Source organism: Python bivittatus, unplaced genomic scaffold (assembly GCF_059951505.1).
Source record: "Python bivittatus isolate LINGU-HERP-01145 unplaced genomic scaffold, Pbiv_v1 ctg000340_np1212, whole genome shotgun sequence".
NCBI classification, from domain to species: Eukaryota; Metazoa; Chordata; class Lepidosauria; order Squamata; family Pythonidae; genus Python; species Python bivittatus.
Genome location: NW_028277056.1, coordinates 5,064,838 through 5,091,115, shown reverse-complemented (window position 1 = coordinate 5,091,115; position 26,278 = coordinate 5,064,838). Strand labels below are relative to the sequence as shown.

The 26,278-nt window shown below is 42.8% G+C and overlaps 1 protein-coding gene across 2 annotated transcripts in view; it reads right to left on the bottom strand.

Annotated features, from left to right (window-relative positions):
- Positions 1-3,813: 3,813 nt before the first annotated feature.
- CAPN5 (calpain 5) overlaps positions 3,814-26,278 on the bottom strand; it is a 68,124-nt gene continuing 45,659 nt past the window's right edge. For both annotated transcript variants that reach the window (XM_088140474.1, XM_088140473.1), the window contains exons 4-13: positions 19,502-19,710; positions 17,742-17,934; positions 15,962-16,155; positions 14,777-14,854; positions 13,256-13,451; positions 9,973-10,095; positions 8,652-8,848; positions 7,846-7,967; positions 7,065-7,201; positions 3,814-6,358 (exon numbers count right to left, since the gene is read on the bottom strand). In XM_088140474.1, coding sequence (XP_087996600.1) covers positions 6,176-6,358; positions 7,065-7,201; positions 7,846-7,967; positions 8,652-8,848; positions 9,973-10,095; positions 13,256-13,451; positions 14,777-14,854; positions 15,962-16,155; positions 17,742-17,934; positions 19,502-19,710 — 1,632 coding nt within the window. In that variant the 3' untranslated portion in view covers positions 3,814-6,175. The remainder of the gene's footprint in view (positions 6,359-7,064; positions 7,202-7,845; positions 7,968-8,651; positions 8,849-9,972; positions 10,096-13,255; positions 13,452-14,776; positions 14,855-15,961; positions 16,156-17,741; positions 17,935-19,501; positions 19,711-26,278) is intronic.

The following is a 26,278-nucleotide window of genomic DNA, read 5'->3' as shown; positions in this document are numbered from 1 at the left end:
GTCTGGATATTTTGTTCTTGTACGCATATTTTGCTGTACCCCACCTAGTCTTTAGATTGGGGCAGGTGATAAATATTGTCCAATAAAATAATATCACATTATGGCTTAGCACAACTTGTGAAGCAGTCACGTTGTATGATCAACTGCTTTTTATTATTTTTTTAAAATAAAAGAAAGGCAAGGGGGCAGGGGGAATTAGAAAAACACAGTTATAAAAAAAGGACAGCAACCTATGGATTTTTGTCACAAGAAAAGGAGTTTTTAAAGCTACATGATAGTGGGATCATTAGTAACTAGCAATGTCATGCAATCAGGGACATCCATGGAAGTCAAAAAAAGTTAAGATGGCCTCTGTGACATGTGATTGAAGGCCTAGACCTTTTTTATGAGTTGCACAAGTGAAACAGTGTAAAAAGAGGTGCCCTTTTCACTGCGTAGCTATGGCACCATCTTGATTTTTTTGACCCCTGCCCTGCTAGTGATGCTTTTCATCCACAGTTGCTTGTTTCACTCTGTTGAGGCCACTTCAGAAAGATGGACACCTGGGTTGTTTCTCTGCTAGAATTAACTACGTTGGGTTGTGTGGCTTGGAATATTACCTTTGACAATGTAAGGAGATGATCTGCAACCAGAGATTACAACAGATGGTGCTTCTTGTCAAAGTTCCAATTCTTCTCCTCCGCCCTGTTTCCCTCATTGTTACTACCCCACCCAGGTTGGTCATCACTGAGGCACTGGGTCCACTCACTTTGCATTGGCCTAATTCTGGTTTCCCCAATTTTGTGTGTACTCTTTCAAATCTTGGAATCCTTCTCCATCTCCATGTCTGCTGATCCTTTATCATGGATGAAGACAAGCTGTAGCCTTGCATGAAAGCTTCCACTGAACCCATCAAAAATTACGAGGGCAGGCTTGCAAAGGATTCTTAAGGGGGCTCAGCTTAACGTCTGAAAACTTCCCAAGGTCTGCTAGCCATTCTTCTTCATCCGAAGATGATATGCCCACCTTGGGGAAGGACCTGGAGGTGACATCCTGCAAGGATAAGATGCAGGAAAGTGACCACACATTATTTGCCACCTAAGGAGGAACCTGTCCAACGTCTTGTTGTTCTGAGACATACACATCCCTCTTCCTCAAAGGTTCAGTTTTGGCTTTGGCTTGGCATGATGATAAACCTACAGTGGCATCTGCTCAGCTGTGCATTCTGCTTTAAAAGTTCATAAACCATCCACTTAATCATCTGTCCCATAGTTTTGCCCAGTATTGATGTCAAGCTAGCCAGTCTGCAGTTACCAGGTCATCCTACTTTTCCTTTTTGAAGACAGGAACATTCGCTGTTCTCCAGTCTTCTGACCCTCCACCTGGTCCTCCATGATTTCTCAAAGATCACTGAAAGGGCTTGGAGATGACATTTGGAACCTCCTTCAAAGCTCTCAAAGGTAATTAGTTGGTTCAGGAGACCAACTCTGGTTTGTGGTTGTCAAACACTCCCTTGCCAATGCTTCATTTCCCCTCAGTTGCTATTCCCTCCTTGCATCAATCATTCTGCTTCAGTTCATTACCCTCTGGGAAAACGACCAAAGCAAGAAAGGAGTGGAAGAGCTTTGTTCTCTCCTCATCACCTACTCCTATTCTACCATCCTCTTTTGGCAGCAGGCCACCCACCTCCTTTCTTTTGCCACTAACACACCTTTATATTGTTTTTGGCTTCCCTTGCAAGCCTGAATTCCTTTTGTGCTCTAATCTTGTTTTCTGCAGAGAGCCTTCCTTTCTTGGTGATCACACCCATCTTCCATTTCCTATGATAGAGCAGCCATGAAGGCCTCAGAAAAGATATTCAGATGGTGGGAAGCGTCTATAGCTATAAAGATCAGAATTGTGCAAGCCATGGTCACACTCTATGGAAGTGAAAGTTGGGCTTTGAAGAAGCAGGAGAGGAAGAGCATTGACGCTTTTGAACTTTGGGGTTGGAGAAGACTCCTGAGAACCATGGACAGCCAAGAAAACAAACTAATGGATTGTCAAACAAATCAACCTGGAATTCTCACTTGAGGCAGAAATGACTAGGCTCAAATTATCCTATTGGACACATAGTTCCCTGAAAAAGGCTCTAATACTGTGGAAAGGAAGGGAGGGAGGGAGGAAGGAAGGAAGGAAGGGAAGTTAGAAAAAGTACAAGGAAGAAAAGTATAATGAAGGAAGGGAGGGAGGGAGGATCACAGCAGTGATGGGTGTATTGTTGGAAGACCTGAAGGACCAGGATGGGAACAGATCATCATGGAGGAGATCTATCTATGAGGGTGCTAAGAATCCACACGTATCTTTTAACTTTTAGTTCAGTCAAAACTCCCAACATATCCACAATGGTTTCTTAAACTGACCCCACATTTTTTTCTTCTTAATGAAATGGTGCGTGGTGATACCTCCACTACTTTACTTTTAAGAAGTTCCCAACCCTCCTTTGTTCCTTTTGACTTGAGGATTTTCATCCAGCAGATCCCACCCAGTACTTCTCTGAAATTGCTGAAATAATCTCCTCTTTGGGTCAAATTATTTTGGATGTTCTGTTGATCTCACTGAAGGCCAATGCAGCTGTTTCAGAACGAGGGTCCTGCATTACGTAATAGGCCCTTCCTCTCCCTGGTGGCCTCCAGATGTGTTTCGACTACAACACTTACTGATTTTGATGCCACGCTCTTGAGAGGCGAAGAATGAAGGTATGGCTATCACAAGCACCAATCTTATTCTTAGCAAAATGAAGCACAATTGCAGCATCTCATGAAGGTTCAAATAATTCATATTTAGCTGGTTGCCAATCAAGACTTCAAAATCGATGTGCGTCTATGGTATTATTTGGCCCAGCCTTGCTATTTCATTTTTTTTTTTAATTTTACAATTTCTACCCAATCTTGGAGGCAAAGAAGCTTACAGTACTCTCCTATTCCCATTCTTGGCAGCGATTTTCAGTGTAGGTGAAAAAATTGGGCACGTACAGAAATGGCAGTCAAAATTAAATAGTTATTAACATTCCAAGTGTTGCTTCTGTTTTGGCTTTTAATTACAAATCTCATACAGCCAGTTTATTTCAATGCTTTTAAAATCCCATATTGTCAAGATAGCCCCCCACCCCAAAATCTGCATTCATACATTTCATGAAGCATTCATTGAATAAAGTGCAAGTGACAGACTTCATAACTTAGAAAATGGCTGATAGAACCAGCGAAACCAGAAATCAAAGATCTTCATTTTACCTGACATCATAATTGTGAGGACAATCATTTGTTAACATGCTCCCAACTTATCTTTCCTCCAAGCTATTAGAAATGCGAGGAAGGAAATTGTGGCTAAAAAATTATGCATCAGAAAAAGAAAAGAAAAAGGAAGCTTTCTTCTAGATACACAAAGTTGGCAACCACAAAGAAGATACAAAATCAGGTGTATTGGAAAACAGCTTTTCTCAACCTCAGCAACTTGAAGCTGTGTGGACTTCAACTCCCAGAATTCCCCAGCCAACATCGATAGACTTCAACTCCAGCATGCTGGCTGGGGAATGCTGGGAGTTGAAGTCCACACAGCTCAAAGTTGCTGAAGTTGAGAAACACTGTTGTGAAGAATAATTAAATGAATGCCACACAATCACGTGTAATAGTAAAGAACAGTAAAAAGGATCCAACATGCACATTGACGGTACTAGATGTTCGATTCACAGTTTGGAAATTTAAAAGAGGGGTGATGCATTTTTTTTCAAGCCCGGCTCTGAGATCAGAAATGTATTCCTTTGGGATAAAGTATGGTTAAGACATATTTTGTAGATTTGTTTCTGAAGACATGGTGCCCCAAAGGAGCAAGGAATTTGGGCCACAGCTGATGCCAGAAAGCAAATCCATATGTTTCATTGGATAGGACGGTGGTTCATGTGCTAGGATGATGGAAAACAAGTGCATTGTTACTATTTTATCAACAGCATAAGTGTCCTTACTCTGAATCCTTTTTATCGATCCTTACTGGTGCACATTTAACATTCATTTTACTAAAACATTCAGCATTCACTGTTCTTTTAAAAAAGAGTAAACAGAACTACTGAAGACATTTTTGGTCCCTGGGAAAACAGTACTTTTGAAAGCATTTCGTCTCTTGTTAAAGCTGATTTCTCTACGGACCGATCCCAACCCCCAAATCAGAGCCTGCTTCAAACACAAGCGAACTTTCTCTTCGGCTGCAGTAGCAGAATCCAAGAAGGAATCTGCCATCTGATGCAATCATGAAATTATGGACTGACCCTCCTAGAGCAGCGTTTCTAACCTTGGTGACTTTAAGACATGTGGACTTCAACTCCCAGAATTCCCCAGCCAGCCATGCTGGCTGGGGAATTCTGGGAGTTGAAGTCCACCCATCTTAAAGTTGCTAAGGTTGAGAAATACTGTCCTAGAGTATTGGATAAAATGGACATATGGAGAACAAATTATGTGCTAAAGTGATCACCCATTCATTGTAAAGTTTATGGCATTTGTTTCCACGCATTTACCCACCTTTATGGGGGGAGGCACATTTTCAGCAATCCTTCCATTCTGTCACTTTGGAACGGAGCAGATCAAATTGCACTCATTAAGGCTCTCCAAAATAATGAGAAAATACCCCCCGCCCCGCATGTGGGAAACGTAACACCTAAAACAGAACGAAGAGCAGAAATTTTCTCTTTGTTCAGATTAGCTGTCCGCACGCAGGGGATTATTTGTACTGAACTATTTAAGCGTGCTTCTTCCCAGCTTAAATGAAATTCTGCAGGATGGATTCTACCATCCCAGTTTTGGGGAATATATCTAGTGACATTGAAAAAGAGGCTTAGCTAGTAAGCAAGAGTAGATAAACTTGTTTGGAAACATTAGTGTACAACTTAAATTCCCAAAGATCTTTTTCGTAGCAGGAGCTGTTGCTTAGAAATTACTTGGGAATGAATGTGGGAACTTCTGAAAACAGAAGAGACGCTCTCGAACGAAGCCATGAACGAAGCCTGTTCCATGACCGGAAACCAACTCCAGCTAGCTTTTTAAAACTCTTCCATTATTTTATATGGAAAATTTCTATGGAATAGTAAAAACAGGGAAGCCAATGGCACTTCAACGACTCAAAAATGTTCTGTGGCACCTGGAAGGTTATATGAAAAATACCCTTAAAAACATTGCAAAAAGTCAAATCGCTTGACTTTTCTATTATGCAACCGGAGACACATAAGAAAGGGTGAGAATTTAACAATAACCCCTGTTTTGCTTTTGGGGAAGAGATACGATCTGAAAAAAATGGTCCTTATTACAATACTGTTATTTAAATATATTTCCCCCTTATGGCAAGTGGAAAAGTGGATGAATCGTAACTCTATAGGGTCCTGAGCATGGGGTTCAGCTCCTGAGATACTGTTCTTCATTGTTCATTTTTTAAAGTTTATTTTAAAAGCCCAGGAAGATAGCGTTGAAGCATGGAAGCAATTCCTGTTGAAATCAAAGGGGCCAAAGCGGAGTAGATTTCCCCCCCCGCCCCACCATTAAGGACTGGAATGGTTAATGGAACGCAAGCCAAGCTGTAGGGATTTCCATGTGTAACCTTAGATACTACGCAATTCCTGCAGAGGCACAAAACTGCAACACAGCTATAATACTGCAGCTATTTCTATCAGGTGAGGGAATCCATCTTCCATTTCCCATCCTGGTCCCCAAAGCTGTCAACAGCACCAGCGATGCATCTGTTAAGACTGCGCCCTTTGGTGAACATGGCAACGGGTCGGCCTGGGCTGGGGAAAAGGTCACCGCCCAGCCACGCGTGTGAGCAGAGGAGAGATGTGTCTCTCTGTGTCAACGCACAGTCTCATGGTGTTGGCCCAGGCGGAACAGGATCGGCTTGGGAGTTTCTCTGGGTCAGCTGGCCATCTGATTCTGGCTATAGGTTACGTCCCAGTCTTGTTTTCAGAAAAGAAGGAAACGAAAACACATTTTTGCTTCTTGAAAAAGGCACCTTTGTGTCAAAATCTGAAAAACAACCCAGACTGAACTTAAAAGGGCTGGTCCCATTTCAAAAGTGAAGGCATGCATAGTATGTATACATTGGCAGGTACACAGAGACACATACAGAGATGCATAATGGAAGATGGTGCAGAGCAGAGAAGGCCACCACTTTGTGTCTCTTAGATGCTAGTTAGAACGGTGCTACTCAACAGCTGCACCTTAAGAGTCCCGGGCAGTACTGCGGCCCGTTTGTTTCCTTTGTCTTGGAGATGGAGAATGTGCAATGGATGGAGCTCGTTGGGGTCCCCAACCAAGGTAACCTGGCCCAGAAACTCATCTGTGATAAGGTTATGGTTCCAGATCTGGATGGAGAGAAAGAGGAAGGGGTATCAGACAGGAAAGGCCCTTTGTGTGCAACTGCACGTTGGCCTCAAACTCAAGAGTCGCTCTGGTGATACGTTCAGCTTTGAGAAACATCAACTTGAAGTTAAAATGAAGCATGTCGCCCTTGCAAAGAGAGAAATTTAGGAACTTCCATGTCTGTGAGAGATTGGCAGAAGAGGAGCAACAGGAGCAGCAGAAGACCACTGAGGTGACTTGAGTGACCAGCATTTCAACAGGGGAAATAAAGTAAAAGTTGGAACATTTAAGAAAGTGGAATTTATTCTGAGTCTTGTCTTCAACTGTGCCCTGCTCAAAACCAGTCTCCTCTGTTCCCTCATAAGCTCAAAGCAGCAAAGGCAAGAAACAAATAACTAAAATAAGGAAAGCAAACCAAAAAAGCGACTAAGAGAAGTTTAAACATCTTCTGGGTGCTGAGAAACAAGGGGAGGCTGTAATACGTAGGACTACTGGGTGCTGATCTTCTGCCTACTTCTGTCACTATATCAACCTGTTGAGTTGATATCGTGAAAAATATACAATCTGCCACTCGCAATTCAGTGTATTTGGGAGGGAAGAAAAGAGGAGCATCTCCCAGAATCTCCCACCAGCAGGTCAATGGCTGGGGATTCTGGAAATTATAGTCCCCACTCCTGGATAGCACTGAGTTAGGGAAGTCTGCTTTACCTGAATTATGACTGGCTGCCCCAGCTTCTTACGGTAGAAAATTCCTTTCACATCAAATTCTGGTGTCAGAGTGTTCTTCAGGACCGGTGATCGGATTTTCTCTCCTTCACACTTTATGACCACATAGGGATCCACTCCTGGGGCATGGGGGAAACAAAAGGAATGATCACCCCATGCTCCCTGATCCCCTTAAATAAGCCTGCCCTGTCTTCATGCCTGTCCCTGATTCTTAAGTTCCTTCCTTAAAATTCCATACTTGCCACAGAATCATTTTTTGACCTGTTTCCAAAACCCTCCAAACATCTATGACCATGGACCAAGCTTCTTCTACTACTCTGAGGAACACAGCGGTGATGGAGAAATACCATCCTCGAGGGGTTTCCTTGGGCCCTCTCTTCTACCTTCTTCAAGCTTAGAAGATAAGACATGAATAACGTCATCCTATATATACTGTAGGATCTAAGGCATCTTGGAAGAGGATCAGTGAGATGCGTACAATACCATCAGATTTCAGCAACTTTATTGACAGGGAAGCAAAAGGATTTTCTATGTTGCCCTTGATCTGCACATTGCTCACTTGGGCCTAAGATCATCTAGGGTGATTAGATTTGAACCCGGATTTCCTACTCTGCTCTTGGCCAACCTTCTAAGAAATTACAATGGATTCTCTTGTTGACATGCCAAATGGGATTTAAACTATTTGGATGGAAACATCAGTGTCCTGCTTTCCCTTCCCTTTGACCATGCTTGGCTTGAAACCAGTACTGGAGTGATGTGGTACCTTCTTCAGAGCCCTGGTTCTTCAGCCCAGAAGCTGAGATGACATAGACTTGGGACACCAATTGAGGATAACCACATATTCCACTCCAACAGGTGTGAGGGGGCTCATCCAGGGTCAGTTCTCTGGAAAAAGAGGATGAAATACCCAAGAGACATCAGATATTTCAAAGACCAGGCCTTTTGTCTTTTACAAGCAAGGGCCCACCTTGGCTGGCCAACCTTGCATACACAACCAGAGGAAAATCTCGTATGAATTGCAGCTGCACAAGACAAGAAACAGTGAAATACAAAGGGGGTACATGGCTGGCTTCCCATAACATGTGTAACCAGGTCCTAGTGACTGCATTCATACAACATGCATCATTTTAACCCTGGTTTGGCTTTTGCAATTCATCCAATGAAATGTACTGAAAAGGAAAGAAACTTTACCATTTTTTAAAAAAAATGGCAAAATGAGAAACTTGGTTAATAATTGGTTAAATCTGTTGTATGAATGTAGCAAGAAACAATGGGAGTACAGATGAAGGTAGTTAAGATATTCATACATAGATATAAAGCTCTCTTGCATAAAATCAGAAAAAGGGAGGGAGGGAAGGTAGGTAGGTAGGAGGTCAGTGATAGGTCATGAAGGAAGGGAGGGAGGAAGAGCCAATCAAATGCCTCCCAGATGGTAGCCAAAACCTCATGAGGCAGTGAATTCCAAAGGTGCATTTTACATTGTGCAAAGTAGCAACTTCTTCTGCTTTCCCTGGTCTCCTCCCACCCAACCTCTTTCAAAGGAAGACAGGTGGAAGCCTTGGCCCTTACTTGCAGTCAGAAGGCACGTCTGTGAACTGCCTGAACAGGAACTCGGCCAGGTGGCCAGGCTCAAAAGTGGTTGGTATGATGACATAGCGACCTTCTTTCAAGTCTGTCCTCAGGAAGACACTACGAGAATTGATGTAGATAGAGCTGGCTACTTTGGTCTGCAAAGTATGCATTCGGTAAATCCGGTTGAGTTCCACCTGGGTGTAAAAAAAAAACAGAAAAAATTAGGGAAAGGTTTACAGCAGTGTTTTTCAAACTTGGCCACTAAAATGTGTGGATGCTGGCTGGGGAATTCTGGGAGTTGAAGTCCACACACCTTAAAGTTACTAAGGTTGAGAAGCACTGCCCTACAGAGATATGAATGAAACTAACTAGGGGTGCTCAGGCCAGGCACCATCTATCTCACAAGAGAGTTGTGAAAAGAAAATGAAATTTTCCACAAAGAAAAAAGACAAGATAAAACACACATAGGTGGCTCTTGTGACTAAATATATGTACCACTTGATTTCTTTCCCTGAAAGAGAAGCAGATTACTTCCTATATTATATCTGCATATAACCTTATTGTTAAATCACATTTAACTTGTTTATAAATAGCTTATAGTTTATAAATCTGAGTAAAGAGTATGAATTCTAGAAGGAGGTTTCCTGGCTGAAAAGCCTGAGGAAAAGTATTTTTAAAAAGGGCCAGCAAAAATTAAAAACCACAGAAGAAATACATAGGCTATAGAATACAATTACAGAGAATAAAAATGAAAGAAATAGCTGCCATATTTTGGATAAAATGCAAAGCTGCCTTAATAGAAGAATGTGAGCAATGTAATTTTCAATGTCAGGGAGCCAATGTACTTCAAATCAGCCAAGTACCGAATGCTTAGAGATTTTAAAGGAACCAGAGGTGAATTAGAAGCATAAAGAATCTTTGACACCCAGAAATTACAAATGGAGTTGCGAGATGAACAGTCTCAACATCAGCATGGAAACGCAATGTTGTAGTTTCAGATTCAGTGGAAAAACCCAGTTAGCCAAAAGGACATGGCTTTTTATATGCCCTGGGAAGATCCCCACACCTATCAATCCACTTCCCCACACTTATCAATCCACTTTTGAGAGAGCTGCTAAAAGATGGCACTTGAGAGAAGACTTCATGAAATTCATCCTATCTTTGGTGAAAGGAGACCTAGCAGAGATCTGCAAACACCGTTCTGAAGAACTATCTACTTCCTATCTCTACAGTCAGAATCAAAAAGGGTTCATCCAGCTGTGGGATTCTGGCCATATCCAAAATGCCTTATGAGAAGTCGGTCATCCATCCAGCTTACCTTGTAGATGTCAAATCCTATGGCTAAGTTTTCCCCCTTCCCCTCCTTCTGGCTGGTCCGTTTGGGTTTTTGCTGGATGCAGACCAGCACTTCGTCCTCTGCTTTCTTCACATCAAAAACATACTGGATTGAAAAGGAAGGGCACTGTTAAGAGTCAGCCCTTTGAGGTGAGCCAGATCAGCAAACAGAAGATAGAAATACTCAAACTCTACTTTATTGTTATAGGTATCGTAACAGAATCTTGAAAGCCAGACATAATTTCTCCCTTCCTCTCATACCCAAGAGTGTCAAGACGGGCCAATCTTGAGTTTCTTCCTCATCCCCTCCTGTTTTTCTGGGCTAGGCTGATGTCTTTGTAACGGCTGCTGCGTAGTTTCTCCAAGGCTATCTCTGCTCCTCAACCGCTAGCCATCAAGCCAGAAAGATTGCAGTGGCAAAACAGCTGATTAAGGAATTCCTATTCAATGGAGCTTCCAGATGAACATTTCCCAGTTTCTCTTCTGCCAGGAACTTTTAGCCCAGCCTCAGTATTTCCCATTTGCAATATGGGAGTATTAATGTTGGCCTGATTTGTGGAAGGCAGCTGTAAATATGTCCGAGGGACGTATTTTGATCTTTGGAAACACTAGGCCAGTGTTAATATTCTTTCTCCTGCTCTACATGCAAACTGCAGTCAATTTTATTTTTTCCATCAGATTCTACATTTTAAAAAATGAGGTACAAAATCTACTCATTTCAGTTGCATATGCTGCTTTATTTGAGGTGATACAGTGATAGCTTGGTTACAAAGACTAGGAAGAAGGGGTGTAGGCTGTTGATAAATGTCTGGTAACTCAGAGAATATGTCACGGTAGTGTTTTATACAATTTTGCATGACGACACCATCAAGCAAGTAATGTACTTTACATCGTTCAAATAATGACATCATAATGCACAGGACATCATTTGTACCACTCGCACAATAATGTCATGACACAAATAATTTTTGCTATGTTGTCTAGGCTAGGCGTAGAGTCCCTGAGCTGCTCCTCTGACAGGAAACTCCGTGTGACTGGAGCCACAAGGAGAGAGACGAAGTGGCATCTCCTGGGGTAGGGTACAAGGTGGACACTGAGGAGAATCCCAGGAGAATCAGAACTACAATAGCTGCGTTCACACAACACAGTTCACCAGCTCAGTGAAATATCTAAGGGTTATGTTAGCATCGCATGTGAAGCTTGCTGACTTCTAACCTTGGAGGAGTGTTTTTGATGGCTGAGCATGTTATTTGAATCCAGTTGACTGGATTAATCATCGGCTCAGTGCCTCAGTACGCTGATGATACTCAGTTGCATGTCTGAATTGGGGTGCTGTGGCTGTGCTTTTTTGGTGTTTGGAGGCTGTGGGGGCTTGGATGAGGAACAGGCTTCAGCTCAGCCCTGGCAAGACTGGTGGTTTGGGGGCCTTTGGGTTCCTGGGACTTACTATCGTTGAAGCTGAATGGGGTTGCTCTACCCCAGACAGACCCTGTGCACGATCTGGGGGTTCTTCTGGACTCACGACTCCTGCTCAAAGACCAGATGGCAGCCATGGCCAGGAGGGCCTTTGCACAGCTTTGGGTTGGGCGCCAGTTGTGCCCATTCCTGGACCAGGAGGCTCTACTCTCAGTCATTCATGCCCTGGTCACCTCCTGAATGGACTACGTAATGCACTCTACATGGGGCTTCTCTTGAAGAGCATCTGGAAGCTTCAGCTGGTGCAAAATGGAGTGGCACAGGCAGTTATGTGTGCTCCAAGGTCAGTGCATGTTATACCTCTGCTCACAAGCTGCGTTGGCTGCCAGCTTGCTTCTGGATTCAATTCAAGGTGGTGGTAACATCCTGTGAATCCCTACAGAGCATGGGTTGAGGCACAGCCCTTCCCTGGTTACATCTACCTGTCCCACCAGGACAGGCAGGAGAGGCATGTTACGGGTCCCGTCTACTAAGGAATGTCATCTGACGGGACCCAGGAAGAGAGCCTTTTCTGCTGCAGCACCCACTCTTTGGAACACGTCCCCCCCAGAAGTTAGTTTGGCCCTAACCCTGCTGTCCTTCCAAAAGGCTCTCGAGACATGGTTCTGCCAACATGCCTGGGGATCCGGTTATGGCTCAGAGCCTGCCAGGTGGCTAGATTGATTGATGGATCCATGACTTTCACTTGCCTGCTCTTTCTGTTTCTCAGTTGTAATTTTGGTTTTTAATTGGGTTTTTAATTGGATTTTAAAGGGGGTTATTGTGTTTTTACTGATTTTTGGATTTTGTTTATTGGTTGGGCTATGTGGTTCTTTTTAAGTGTGTGAGCTGCCCAGAGTCACAAACATGAGATGGGCAGCTATACAAATGGAATAAATTAATAAACTGTCAAATGGAGAAAATGGATTAATTCCATTACCAGGTTAAGTGTGTTGATGCAGCCAATATATATATGCGTTTCCATGTGTATGTTTGTACAGCACCATAAAACACAGCCTTGAAGGTGAGTGTGCCCATCTCTATATCGGCCATACCATAGAACTCTATGACTGTATTTGCACAACGGGCCTAAACCTGGTTACTGAATTAATCCATTTCGTGGATTTGCACGATAAACGGAGTCATTAGGGGCCCAACCAAGCTGAGTTTGTGCAGTTGACTTTGCCACCAGAAACCCTAACCAAATTTAACACAAACCAAGCAGAGCGTATTGTATGATGGAGGGGCATTCATTGTTCTGGTTACGCATCTTGCACAAATGCAGACTAAATGTTGGCAAAGAAAAAAGAGAGAAAGGGGCTGTGTGTGTGCGCGTGTGTGTGTGAGTGCGAGTGCATGAAGAGATACTGGGGAAGAGGAAAGGAAGCACTATCCTGCTCCGTCCATCCATCCATCCATCCATCCATCCATCCATCCATCCATCCATCATCTTAAGATGTGGTGTGAACCATCCAGGTCTTCACGCTAAGCCAGAAGAGGGTTGATTGTTAAACCCAGCATGCTATGTGAACATGCCAACAGTATTTTGTTAACCGGGGTTCATACCCTTATGATTTGAAGATGGGGCTATAAAACCTTTATATAACACCGTACTCCACATGACTCCAGGCTCACAATAATAAAACCTGCAATAAAACAGTTTTAACACCATAAAAAGCATCTCAAGACAATGCCATAAAACAAGGTAACAGATACAAAATCTCAAAGTTATACCTACAAGGGAAATCTCCTTGCAGGAACATAGAAATACATTGCAGTGCCTCACGTGCCCTCCCTCTTGACCTTCATACCTGGGGGTTCTGCAGGAACGTATCCCGGTTGTTGACGCAACCTCCACAGCGGTTCTTCAAGGGGTCTTCATGCCGTGTCCAGGCCCCCCGCAAGACCGCTTCTTCCCACGTCTTATGGATGCTCAGGTAGGAGGTGTTGATCAGGCGGCATTTGATGATGTCAGTGAAGTATTTACAGAAGTCATCAAAGGCCATCCTAGGACAGGAGAAGTTGACACTCAGCTCAGGCTTTATTGCTCTTGTAATGATATATGGGAAAGACCTTGAGAGACGGGATGAAGAGATGCTGCCTAGGGAACGATCAGATAAGAGAGGGCATAGCCTGCAGCTGCATAATGGATGGAGAAAGAGGCTCAGAAGGAACCCTCCCTAACTTCTCAGTTTGTAAAGGAGACAGCGGGAGATTTGTACTTTCAAATTTGCAAGATTCTGTTAATGCAGCCTTACAATAAAGTAGAATTAGCTCATCTGGTTGTGCTTCCTGTCTGGTCTATCTGGGAAGATTGACAGCTCTGTCCTGGTCCCCTTTTCTTAGCTACACAAAGTGGATGCCATTTTCAAAGCCTGCGGTTGTCTTCCTGCGTGGGCCCAAGAAGGACAGCAAAGGCTTTGCCTCTGCTTCCACCAATAAGTACTCAAGTTGGATTCATTTTAAATGCACGGCTTATCTGTATTTTCTACACTCCAATGTCTGGGAACTTCCAAAAATCTTCAGAAGCAAACAAATAGATTAGATTCACACAACAAAACACTCCAGGGTCAAAGAGTTTGGGTAGTCTATGGTTAGGGGAACCCCAGCCATTGTCTTAGGATGTGGTGTGAACTATCCAGGTCATCACACAAGCCAGAATGGGTTGCTTGTTTAAACACAATATGTTATGTGAGCATACCAATAGTATTTTGTTAACCTGGATTTATACCTGGAGGTGGGGATATAAAACAAGCATGAGCACATCCTATCCGTGGGCAGGAGTGGAACTTTAGTTCCTTTTCTGAGTTTTGTGGGGGACACTGAATTCAAGTTTTTGTTTTTTAGTGTTTTAGGGATTGCCCTGATCAAATCTCAACCACTGCTTTGCTAATTTCTGGAGAGGGTTATGAAAATTGGGGGAAAATGGGACATCCTGGGATTATAATCCTAAAGTCTCCAATTTTACATGGGGGTCTGCAAATCACAATATAAAAGATCTCTGTTCATAGCAGACCAGCAGTGATCAACATGACCAACATTGGATCAGTGTCAATTTTTTTTCCACCATTCTAAGCCTTGTCCTCCAGTAAACACTGATTAAAGGGCTAATGTGTTGATTCACTTAACACAGTGGGATTCACCTGGGAACTGGCAAAATATACCTGGCATTGTTGCCACAAAAATTACCTGGATGTGTGCATGAAGACAGAAGAAGCTGAACTTGATTTGAAAAATATTTTACATTCATGGTGGAAAACTTTGGCCAGCATACTGCCTAGGATCTATTCACTGAACCCTCCCCTTTAATTTTATTTGCACAATATGCTCACCAAAATTCCCCATCGTCCTCCACGGTCATCCCTAGTTTCTCTCTTTCACCACTGCTGACTTTCTGCCATTCCTCGGAGCTGTAGAAAGAAAAATAAGCTTTTGGGATTGCGAGAACAAGGAGAACCTTCGGGGGCATGTTAGTAATTCTACCCTCTGGGAACAAGCATATAATTCTATCTTTTGGTCACCTAGGGCAGTGATACTACAATATCTATCTTTAGAATGGTGTACACAGCCCACCTCCCTTTAAGTTCTCAGAGCCAAGAGATATAGATGTTACATTACCACACGTCCTCATGTACAAGGTTTTGCAAGTCTTCCACCCCCCTCTTGGGGGTGAGAATTTCTCTACATCTACACAGTTTCTAATCCTGCGGGGTGCTTTCAGTCACCACCAGGAGACAGAACATGACTGGATTCATCCTTAATGGGATTCGTCAGATGTACGTAGCATATGCTGCCTTCTGGTGGTCAATATAAGTTAAAATATCATGTAGGACATACACTGTATAAAATAAAGAATCCCACCCCCACCCAAGAAGGGGAGCATTGGAGACCATGTAAGCCTTGTACATGGAGGCATGACCTAACGGAGTGTCTGTATTTTCTGCTCTGAGAGCTTAGGGGAAGGTGGACTGAATACACCGTTCTGACAGATTCTATATGTCCCTTACTGCACCCACTAAACTCCAAAATCTGGATAGGTCCTAAAGCTAATGGACTGTACATTGTCGTCTAAAGTGCAAAAGGCCATGAATTCAATTCCCAGTAGAAGGTTTGAGCCCCTACAATAAGATCTGCGGCTAAGTACATCTGAAGAGTCCCAAGTAAGAATGAAACGGTTCGTGGATTGCCTCCTGATGGTCAATATAAATACAACTCCAAGACAGGAACTCACATGATGAGAACAGTTATCTACATAATAACGTTTTAAGAACCTATTCAAACATTAAAAAGTAAATCAAAGTAAGTAAAGGTACTTTGCCCTGAAAAACACAAGAAGAACATTTCCTTTCCTGACATGCTATTTTCCAACTTACCTGGTTCTTATTATTTGTTAATAGGGAAGAAAATGAGGAGTATTTGTTCCTCCATGAGAATTAGGCCAAAGAGATGCAAACAACATGGATGGGTGCAAGACACCTGGTGCACCCTTTGATGGGTGATCCACCAGCCGGACTTACGTGTCACTCCATGGGCCATTCCATTCTCGCTCTCCCCAAGGATTCCTCAACCGGATCATGTCCAGCTTTTCAGACTTGAAGTATGCCAGCAAGCCGTGGCCAAGGCGGACTTTCCTCACATCGGTGACGGCATAGGCGTGGCCTTTGACCAGGCCACAGTCCAGGCGGGCTTCCATATCAGCAGCTGAAACAGCCTTGGCAAGAGAACATATGATGCATTTCATGTTTTATGGGGAAAAAAGAGATTAAACGTTGATCCTGAGATCCCCTGCCGAGAAACTCTGGCAAGGATGGTCAGGTGGTAGAATGGGGAGATATGAATGGTATTAGATGAAAAGTTTGCAAGCCTCCACTAACGACTCAAGTTTGAATGTTATTATTACCCACTGTTAAAGCAGAAACTTTGGGATAAATGAAAAGCAGGACCTACTTAGTGGTGGCACTAATGCTCCAGAATACCTTCCTTTGAAACACCAAGAGCCTTCTCACTTGTTGAAGATCTGGCTCTTCAAAAGAGGTCTTGAGTGGGAAGGTGGACTGGTAATCTGTTGTGTGTCCACATTCAAATATTATAATACTCTATCACTGTATCAATGTTTCAAAATTAAATCACATTTCCACAATGTATTAGAATGTGTGTGCACAGGCTGTCTCACACAACTGAAGTATGTTACTTAATTTTCCAGTCCAAGAAGCACAGAGGGAAATTTGTCATCTGATATTGAGTTCAAAAGATCCCTCCCCACTCACAGTTGCAAAAATGAGATGTGGTGGACACTGATTTTAATTGAATTTAATTTTTAACATTTCATGAGGCATAGTATCAGTAATGACCCTGTTAATCTGTAAAGATGCCCAAAGGTGATTATTAGCAACGTCTGTGACCTTATTCACATAACAGGCTAATGTCGGTCATGGGGGAGGAAACAAACAAGTACTATGAACTATTTAACTTGCATAGATGATCAAGCTTAACTAATCCATTGGGGAGTTAGATCCAGGCTCAAACAGAGATGGTCTTGTTAAGGGCTTAACTAACTCCCACTAGTCAAATAACCTGCATCGCCATCAAGTATTATTATCATGACAGTATTATTGTGGAGTGTTGACTCTCTTTCCTTCTAAAATTGAGTTGACATCCTAGACAGACCCCACAAAAACAGGGCCTCTCTAGGAACTCCTATCTCTGTAGGAAGCCCATCTTAGCTTCAACCATTTCCCTGCAGGCATGTGGAAGGCTGATGAAAAAAAGACAGAACAAGGAAGCACAGTACAGTCTCAAATCTGCCCCCAGTAGCATCAACTCAAAATTCCCAAATTGCCTCAGCATGGATGTTTGTTTGTGTATGTATGTGTGTACATGTGGCTGGTTGGATGGACGGACAACATCTTGGCCTTTTTATGGCTAAAGAAGATTGAAAACATGGCTGCTCCATGGATTGAAAACAAGCCATGTTTTTTTGGTATTGCCAGCACATCAAAGTTAGAAAATTTACTGTTAGAAGGGATGGCTCAGCTGTTCATGTTGTGTGAACACAGCCAGCTTATAGCATCTGTCTTCGGCCCAGCCCTCTGTTAGACTATAGCTCCCACCATCACCAGCTGGATGGCCTGATTTGAACACAGTGTATAAGGAGGAACAGATGAGAAACACCTTTTAATGACCTGCATTATATAAGAAGAGTAAGAGAAGACCCATTTCAGAAGTTTCCACCTCACCCCAGTGAGATCAATAAAGTTCTTCTGTATTCTGTACTGATAAGACCTGGAGGTTCCTTACTTTGATGGAGCAGCTGATGAGACCTCCTCGGTTATGCACCTTCAGCACCCTCTCAAAAAGGAGGTTTCGTTTGGCCTCATCGTTTGCGTAGCCCCCTTCCACCAGGTCAATGGGTTCTGAGACACCACCAGTGAAATCCACCAAGGCATCGGCCGTGTTGCCTCCATCTAAGGCTTCATAGCATCCTGAGAGTCTATTTGTGGGAAGAGAAAGAGAGAACATTGTCCACTGAGAATCCAACACAGACTAATCTTTCCCTGGTGCTCTCTAGCAATGGGCAAGGGTGCCTGATATGAAAAGCTGGTCACTTTCCTGAAACTGCAGTTCTTTGAGGGGTCATCCATGAATTCACACATGTGGCTTCTGCGCCTGCACAGAGCCCTGTTTTTGACCTTCTAGAGCTCATAGAAATGTTTGGTGGTAAGTGTGCAACTAAGCATAGGCCTGAATGAACGGTGTGAGCAAATGAGGTCAAGAGAATCCAAGCTGGAAGTGGTAGGGATGTTGGAGGACAGAGATGAAGCTGGGTTTATATGAAATGCTTTATCAGTGGGTTGAGAAAAAGAGAAGTACCTCTGGACTAGTGTTTCTCAACCTTGGGAACTTGAAGATGTGTGGACTTCAACTCCCAGAATTCCCCAGCCAGCATGGCTGGCTGGGGAATTCTGGGAGTTGAAGTCCACACATCTTCAAGTTCCCAAGGTTGAGAAACAGTGCTCTGGACAATGAAAAAAAGAACATTTATTGTTGTTAGCCACCCAGAGTCACTGGTCTGAGATGGGCGGCTATATAAATCGAATAAATAAAAATAAATAAATAAATGATGGCCAAACCTTGCTATTTTCAACACAAAGAAAAGCCGTATAATAACTTGACAAACATGATCCCAAAGGCTGAAAGGCTTCCAATGCTAGATGATATCATCTAGTTGACCTTGACTGATCTTGGAGTGGTTCATACATGGGTGGGACACCACCAGGAAACCCCAGGGCTATACCTGAGACTGGGAAGTTAAAAAACTTCCCAGACAAAAAGCAACAGCTAACCTTTCCGTGCGGTTGTCAAGAAAACTTGGTGAATTTGTCCATGAAATCACCCGAACCTCAACTTCAGGGACACGTTCCCCTTAATCCATTCAAATACATACATCACATCTGCTAATTGCAAACACAGTTGATAAGGGCCAACAGGAGGTTAGGCAAGACAAGGCCACTGAGAAGCAAGAAGGAGAAAAAGTAATTTCAGTAGAAGAGAATATCTGTAATTCAAGGTTGAACTGTGGAGTTCTTGATGCTTCTGAGCTGGCTGTTGGCTTGTAGATGTTTCATTACCCAACTAAGTAACTCTGTGCACTGATGATTACCTAGTTGGGTAATGAAAAGTCTGCAAGCCAAAAACCAAGCTCAGAGAGCACCAAGAACTCCACAAAAAGCTTGTGTGGGGCTCCCAACAGCAGAGCATGACCAGGAAGCAAGAGCCACATAGAGTTTCATTAATCAAGTTGAACATCAAGAAATAGAGAGTTAGGATGTAGAATCTTGGAAACCGAACAAGCAAAACTCCTGCCCTGGTTTATGAGTGAATTCATTAAAGTGCAGTTTCTCTCTAAATCTTTTTCACCAGATTGCAAAACTGAAGGACTAACTGCCTTTTTCCAGATAAGTGACAAAGAATGGGAATTTGGGGATCGGTAGCCCCAGTAGGTCAGGAAAGGCTGCTATGCTGACTAACAGAAGCTTGAATCCCCTGGATTTCCTTACTTAGCATATGCTTTTTCCACCAAGGCGCACCACAGTTCATTCTTGGAGTTGGAGTGGCAGTAGATGAGTTGGTTGTGAAGAGTTGGCAGGCGGTCGTCAATCACCACGTCGATCCACTGGCCGAAACGCCAGAACTGAAAATGGAAAATCCCGGCATAGCTTTGTGGTTTTTCGGAGGACCATTCCTGCTCTTTCCAATCTGGAATAACCTGGTGGAATGAAGGAAACAGACAGAGAAGGAGCTTTTAAGGATTACATCCAATGTCAACTTGTCACGTTGAAGGACACATGATTTCTGCTTCGCATCAAGGAGTTCTACAAGAGAAATAGCAGGCTATCTGTCCACCAGCTGAAGGCAAAGGACAACTGAGTCACATAGCAAGACCGTGTCCCCAAACATACAAGCAAGTTGTCAGACCCCTTCACTCCGCAGCACAATCAAGGAAGCAAGATTCACACACTTTCCTTAATGAGCTTTAATGCTAAGAATTAAGGGCTAGACTACAGAATTCTGAGAACAGAGATACGGAACCTCCAAATCTCCTTTATTAGTGAATTCCTTCATTCTCTGAAGCTTCTGAATCTTGTTTGCATGACCAGCTAAGTCTGCTTATTTGATAAGCCCCCAATGGGATCGCCTATCTGCTGACTGCTTGTGTTTAATGACACTCTTCATACCCTCTCAGTCTCAACATAATCTCTCACATAAGAGAATCACAGATCTGTAGAGTTTGAAGGAACTACAAAGATCATCTAATCCTGTTTCTCAATCTCAGCTACTTTAAGATGTGTGGACTTCAACTCCCAGAATTCCTCTCTGGAATTCTGCAAATACTCTCTGCAATGTACAGGAAAACCATTCAACCATCCTCAAGTGGTGGTTAGCCAGCCTCTTCTTAAAACCTCCAGAGATGGAGAACCTACAATTCCACAGGGAGGTTGTTCCACTGTTGTGCAGATCTTATTATCAGGAAATCATTCCTTGTATTTAAATGAAATCTAGGAAGCTGCAACTTATACCCATTATTTCTGATCCATGCATGGAAAGTAGTTCCTGACCATCTTCCCTGGAGCTTCCCTTTATGTACCTGAATAGGCTATCATGTTTCTCCTCTATCTTCTTTTCTCCAGATTGAGCATCCGAAGTTCCTTCAACCTGTCCTCATAGGATATGTCTTCCACCCCTGAATCATCTTCCTTGCCCTTCTCTGCACCTGTTCTAGCCTGTCAACCTCTTTCTGGAAATGGAGCACCCAGAATTGTACACAGCATTCCAGTTGTGGTTTCAGCGGTGCAGAATAGAGGAGAGGAACAACTTCATACATCATTGACCCAATACTGCTTCTCATGCAGCCAAAAGTTGCATTAGAAAACCTAGAATGCCTTCATGGACAAAGAAGAACAAATGTTAGGTTCTGGAATGGTCAAATTGAGGTCCAGACCTAATGCCCACAAAAATGTTTGGGGCAGGATCTGAAACGAGCCGATTGTCATAAAAGCTCTGAAATGCTGTCAAGTGGAAGAAATTTGTCAAGGGAGAACGGGAGAAAATGTGTACAAAGCAATATGAGTGACTGATAGCCAATTAGAGGAATTGGAGGCTGAATTACTGCAGCTAAAAGTGCTGTGCTATCCAACAGGAGCAATTACTTTTTCACACTGTCACATTACTGGTTGCATTACTTTGAAACAAGCACCCAGTGTCTCTGTGCTTTGTTCACCCAGACCCCTCCGAGATAGGCCAACTTCAGGAAATCTGAAAAAGGGCAAATACTTTTTCACAGAACTGCATCTCCCTCACAGACTTGCTTTTCCTCCTCTTATTTACAAGACCGCAGCACTTCAAGCACATTCAATCTCCTTTTCATAACGGTCCTGCTTTCATTTGCTTTTTTCCCCCCTTGCATGCTACCTCCAGATGGCACCAAAAAGCACCCTTTGGGGATGACTGGGAGAATAATTATGGGTTGCACAAGTCATGAGAACATCTTGTTTTTTTCAGACTTGCAAAAAATTGTGCAATAAATCAGGTTGCTCGAATACAGTGTTTTTCAAGCTTGGCAGCTTGAAGATGTATGGACTTCAATTCCCAGAATTCCCCAGCCAGCAGGCTGGCTGGGGAATTCTGGGAGTTGAAGTCCACACATCTTCAAGCTGCCAAGGTTGAGAAACGATAAAACTCTCAAACTCCAAGGGGCCATCTACTGACAATCGTGGCACATGGAAGATTGTGACTTGGAATCTAAGAGGAATAAATAGGAAATAGCATGAATAAATCTAGGAAATAATTTAAAAATAGATATACTGCATGCTCTGAAACTAAGAGAAAGGGGAAGATCTGAATGAAGGTGGCCCCATTCTGTCGAGTTGATGAATACGTGCGGGGAAGTGGTGTTGGTTTAATTAAAAAAGAAACAGCTAAAATGTATGTCAAACAGGATTTTGTGTAATATAGAGTGTGGCGAGTACGTATGAAAACAGGAATGGGTTGGTAGATTCTGATCTCATGCCCCCTTATTTTACTAAAATTTGTCTGTTCTTTTGGCATTTCTCTCTCCATGAATGGCTCTATTCTTTCTAAGATTTCAAGCAAAAGTCTGCTTGCATGAGGAACTGGCGCAAACTGGCCATTCTGCACCCATTTTCTTTTATTTTCTTGCTTCAGGATAAGCATGCACGACACAAATCTTTTCTAATCTCTGGGCCATCCATTCTGGATACAAGTTTGTTCACATAGAGCGGTAAGCTCTTTAATGGCCTCGTCCCCTGCAGCTTTTGACAGTTATATGGATCATTGAGTTGCGTCTGGTGCTTTCCAATTTGACAGCTGGTGTTTTTCATGTCAGACCACCCTTTCTAGTGGAGTAAAATTCCTGACTACATTTTCAGTATATATTAAACAATCTGTCGTTCTACAATTCCCATTGTAAAACATTTCAATACTGAATCGTTTTTGCATTTTCCTTTAACTTCATTAATCTCCATTAGATTTCTTCCATGATCCCTTTAGTATATTCCGACCTTAGCTGTAAAAGAACGTTCATTGTGTGTGCGTGTGTGTTATATTCTCTCTTTTAACAAAACAATTTCTACATTTGCATAGCATGCTTTACCCCAATAAATCCAATTAGGGATAAATCTGATTCCTGGTTCCTATAACATAGAAACACAAGCTGTGCCCTGATGGATGGGACCCCTGGCCCATCTAGTCCAGCAGCCTGTTTTCCCAGTGGGTGTCGGGTTCAGCCCAAAGAACTGAAGACAATGCAAATACAGTTCTGTTGCGTTTATTAGCTTCAACCTCCAGACAGAAATCTCCCCAGACTGAACCCTAGTTCCCAAGCCAGCCAGCCACACCGTGAATTCCTTAGGGAGGTGCCCGCCTCATCTTGAACTTCCCACGCTCCTGTTGGGGGCTAAGGACACGCTTAGCTCCCTGAGCCTGGCCTTCATAAGTCCATTCCATCACAGTGGGCCACCAACTGCCCAAGGAAGCCCACCCATCACCCAGCAGATGACCTTCAGAGGCAGCCCCACTGCCATCCAGGCTAAGAGCCATGGATCTCCAGGACTTCCATGAACTGGTCCAACCCTTTCTTTGAAGCCAGCCAAGCAGGTAGCCAGCCCCCCATCTCGTGGTGGTGAATTCCAAAGTAGAATTACTCATTGTGTAAAAAACCCTTTCCTTTTGTCCTGCTTCTTCCAACAGTCCATTTCATTGGGTGACCTCTGGTTCTAGTATGTTGGGAAGGGGGAAAGGCCTTCTCCTCGTCCACTTTATCCACACCATGCATAATTCCATACACCTCCATCATGTCCCCTCTCTTTCCCCCAGTTTCTAGACTACAAAGCCCAAATGTTGCAATCTTTCCTCACAGGGAAGGTGTTCCAGCTGCTGGATCATCTTTTGCCCTATTTAACATGTTAAGGACTGAATTCCCACAACTCTCTGAACCTCAACTTTTTTCCTACAGCAAATCTGGCCCTCACTTTAAGGTTTAGAGCCGGGATGTTCAGGGAGCCTGCTTTGGGTTTTGGTCTTGGCTGAGTCTTTCATAATTATTTTTTTCTGATTGTTTTTAGTATGTATGCTTTTGTTTTTAGGGTTGTTAGCTGCCCAGAGTTATTTGATTAAGATGGGCGGCCATATAAATTTACTAAATAAATAACTAGATTTGCCCTTCTCCATCTTAACGTGTTGTGTGAATCCAGTTACAGTTACTAAGAGTCCAGACCAGTGTTTCTCAACCTTCGCGACTTTAAGACGTATGGACTTCAACTCCCAGAATTCCCTAGCCAGCCATACTGGCTGGGGAATTCTGGGAGTTGAAGTCCACATGTCTTGAAGTCGCGAAGACTGAGAAACACTGGTCCAGACTATATATAACAGACACACACACACAATTTTCTTTTCAAGTTGAATAAAAGTAAACACAGAACCAGTAATCGTTTTTTGTGGCTAAAAAAGAGAACAAATTCTTTAGAAATCTCTCCCTAAAAGTCCATTAGCGACTGGCATGCTATAAACACCATTAAAAAAAAAAAAACACTCAGTGGAACCGAATGGCTCATAAAACAAAACCAACATTAATATTTATGCTGGTCTCTTTCACTTGAGAGCTATAGCACAATAAATGGTGGCAAACAGGAAATACATTTTAAAAGGATTCGTCTTCCAATTAAAAAAAAAATCCAGTATGATTTGCCCTTCCCAGTTCTCCAAGTTCTAATGGAGGCGAAAAAAACCCAGAATGATTCATGTTCATTTAGATATCAAAGTCTACAATTTTATAATCTTTCCTGTGATGCCCGATGAAAAAAGTAAATGAGAATAAGTATTTTTTTAAAAAAAATCTGAGTGTTTCAAGCAACGATTCACAGCAGAATTTTAACATCCATGATAGATCAGACCTTCACCAAGACAATAAGGTTAACAGTGGTTTAGTATATTTTGCATCAGTAGATAAGCTATATTCACACAGTATGCTTTGTCAGATCAGTTTATGATATAGTGCTTGCATTCACACAACATGCTACGCTTAGTGTTAACTATGATTCAGTTTGCGTGTATGTATTGGCACCTTGTGCGACCACAGCTGGTGCCTTGCATTTGTTTCTGATCCAGTTATTCTACAAGCACAGAAAACGAGCTAATTCAGTAACCAGGTCAAAGGTGTTGTGTGAATGCAGCCATGATGGGAGTGCATCGTTTTCCTTGTGGCACGGTTATTAAAACAGATAGCAAGATACATCAGTTCAGTTTGAGGAAATCATTTTGAAATTTGGTCTATAACAGTGTTTCTCAGCCTTGGCCGCTTTAAGCTGTGTGGACTTCAACTCCCAGAATTCCCCAGCCAGCATGGGGAAGCGGCCAAGGCTGAGAAACCCTCATCTATACAAAACCTGGACAGATGGGGCTGTACCACGGCAAAAGTCAAGTGTGTGTGTGTGTGTGTGTCATATTTGTGAAGCTGACTGGCCTACAAGCAAGAGTTTATGAATTAAGACTCTAACTTCAATATACTATCATGGTTTGGGATGGGGGATTTCTAAATGTACCCCACCCCCCAAAATTCTGAAGTGGTACAGTCCATCTACCTTCTCAGGTAGATGGGAGGAAGATGCATCGTCTGAAATGGTACAACTTACCGACCAGGCTACAACAGCATTCGGTATTCTGGGGCTCAGTGAAGTGTGGATCAGGCCATCGTATGAAGCCCTAATTTGGTGGATTTGTTTGGGCAACCACAACAAATTGAACACAGCAATGACACACAATTCGGGGATTTTCTTTTTCCTGTTTTTATTAGTATAATGCTTTTTGTACAGTGGAAAACTACATCGTATGAAGCCTGAAGAGCACAAGTTGTCATTATCGGTTTTTATTTTCCACTACAGAATAAGAATGCATCATCTTAGTATCATGGAGCAGGACATGGAAGATGAGAGACTGATGGATTGATTAGGGGCCATCAAGTCATTTTCGACTCCTAGTGGCCACGTAGATGGATTCTGTCTATCTGTGAGAGATACCAGCATTCAAATGTGTTGCAATCACTGGAGATTGAAAAGCAAGTACTCTCTTTCTTTTTCCAAAAAAAGAAGGGTTGTGTTCACACAACACATTTCACCAGACCACAGAAAGCCCTAATAGCTACCTTTGTACAACATATTCAGATTATTGTTAATCTTGGAAGGGTTTTGGTGGTGGGGTGGAGAAGAAGCCTAGGATGTTGGGCAAACACAGCCCAGCGCCTAACTTATGGCCCAATCTACTATATGAAATGAGAAAATGGATCCAACTAGTAACCAGGTTCAACTGAGTTATGTGAATGCAAATATGTGCATTCTCCAAGACTGGTCCACCCATGTGCCTAATTTATTGAAGAAAACACTTTTTTTTTTTTAATTGGATGAATGATTTCTTCAAAAGAAAAACTGTCCCACACTTGAAAGAGCTCAGTTCATTCATGGATAAACTAATGTAGAAGCAACATCAGGAGCTTGGTGGGATTAGTCATCATCTCTGCAATTAATGCTGGCTAGAAGAAAAAGTCAGGACTAGGTGCTCCTAGTATAGACAGTTGGAGTCAAGCTTCATAGAGGCTACACTTCACCACTGTGGCCTCTTCAATCCAACCACAACTCTCAGAAATCAGAATTGGAACAAGCTTTGGTGTTGGGGTCTCCCATCAGCTAAAAAAGCCCTCAAAGGCCATTACAGAGTCAGAATCTTCTCCCTTCTTCCCTGCTCCGTTAAATGCACAGTTTTCTCCC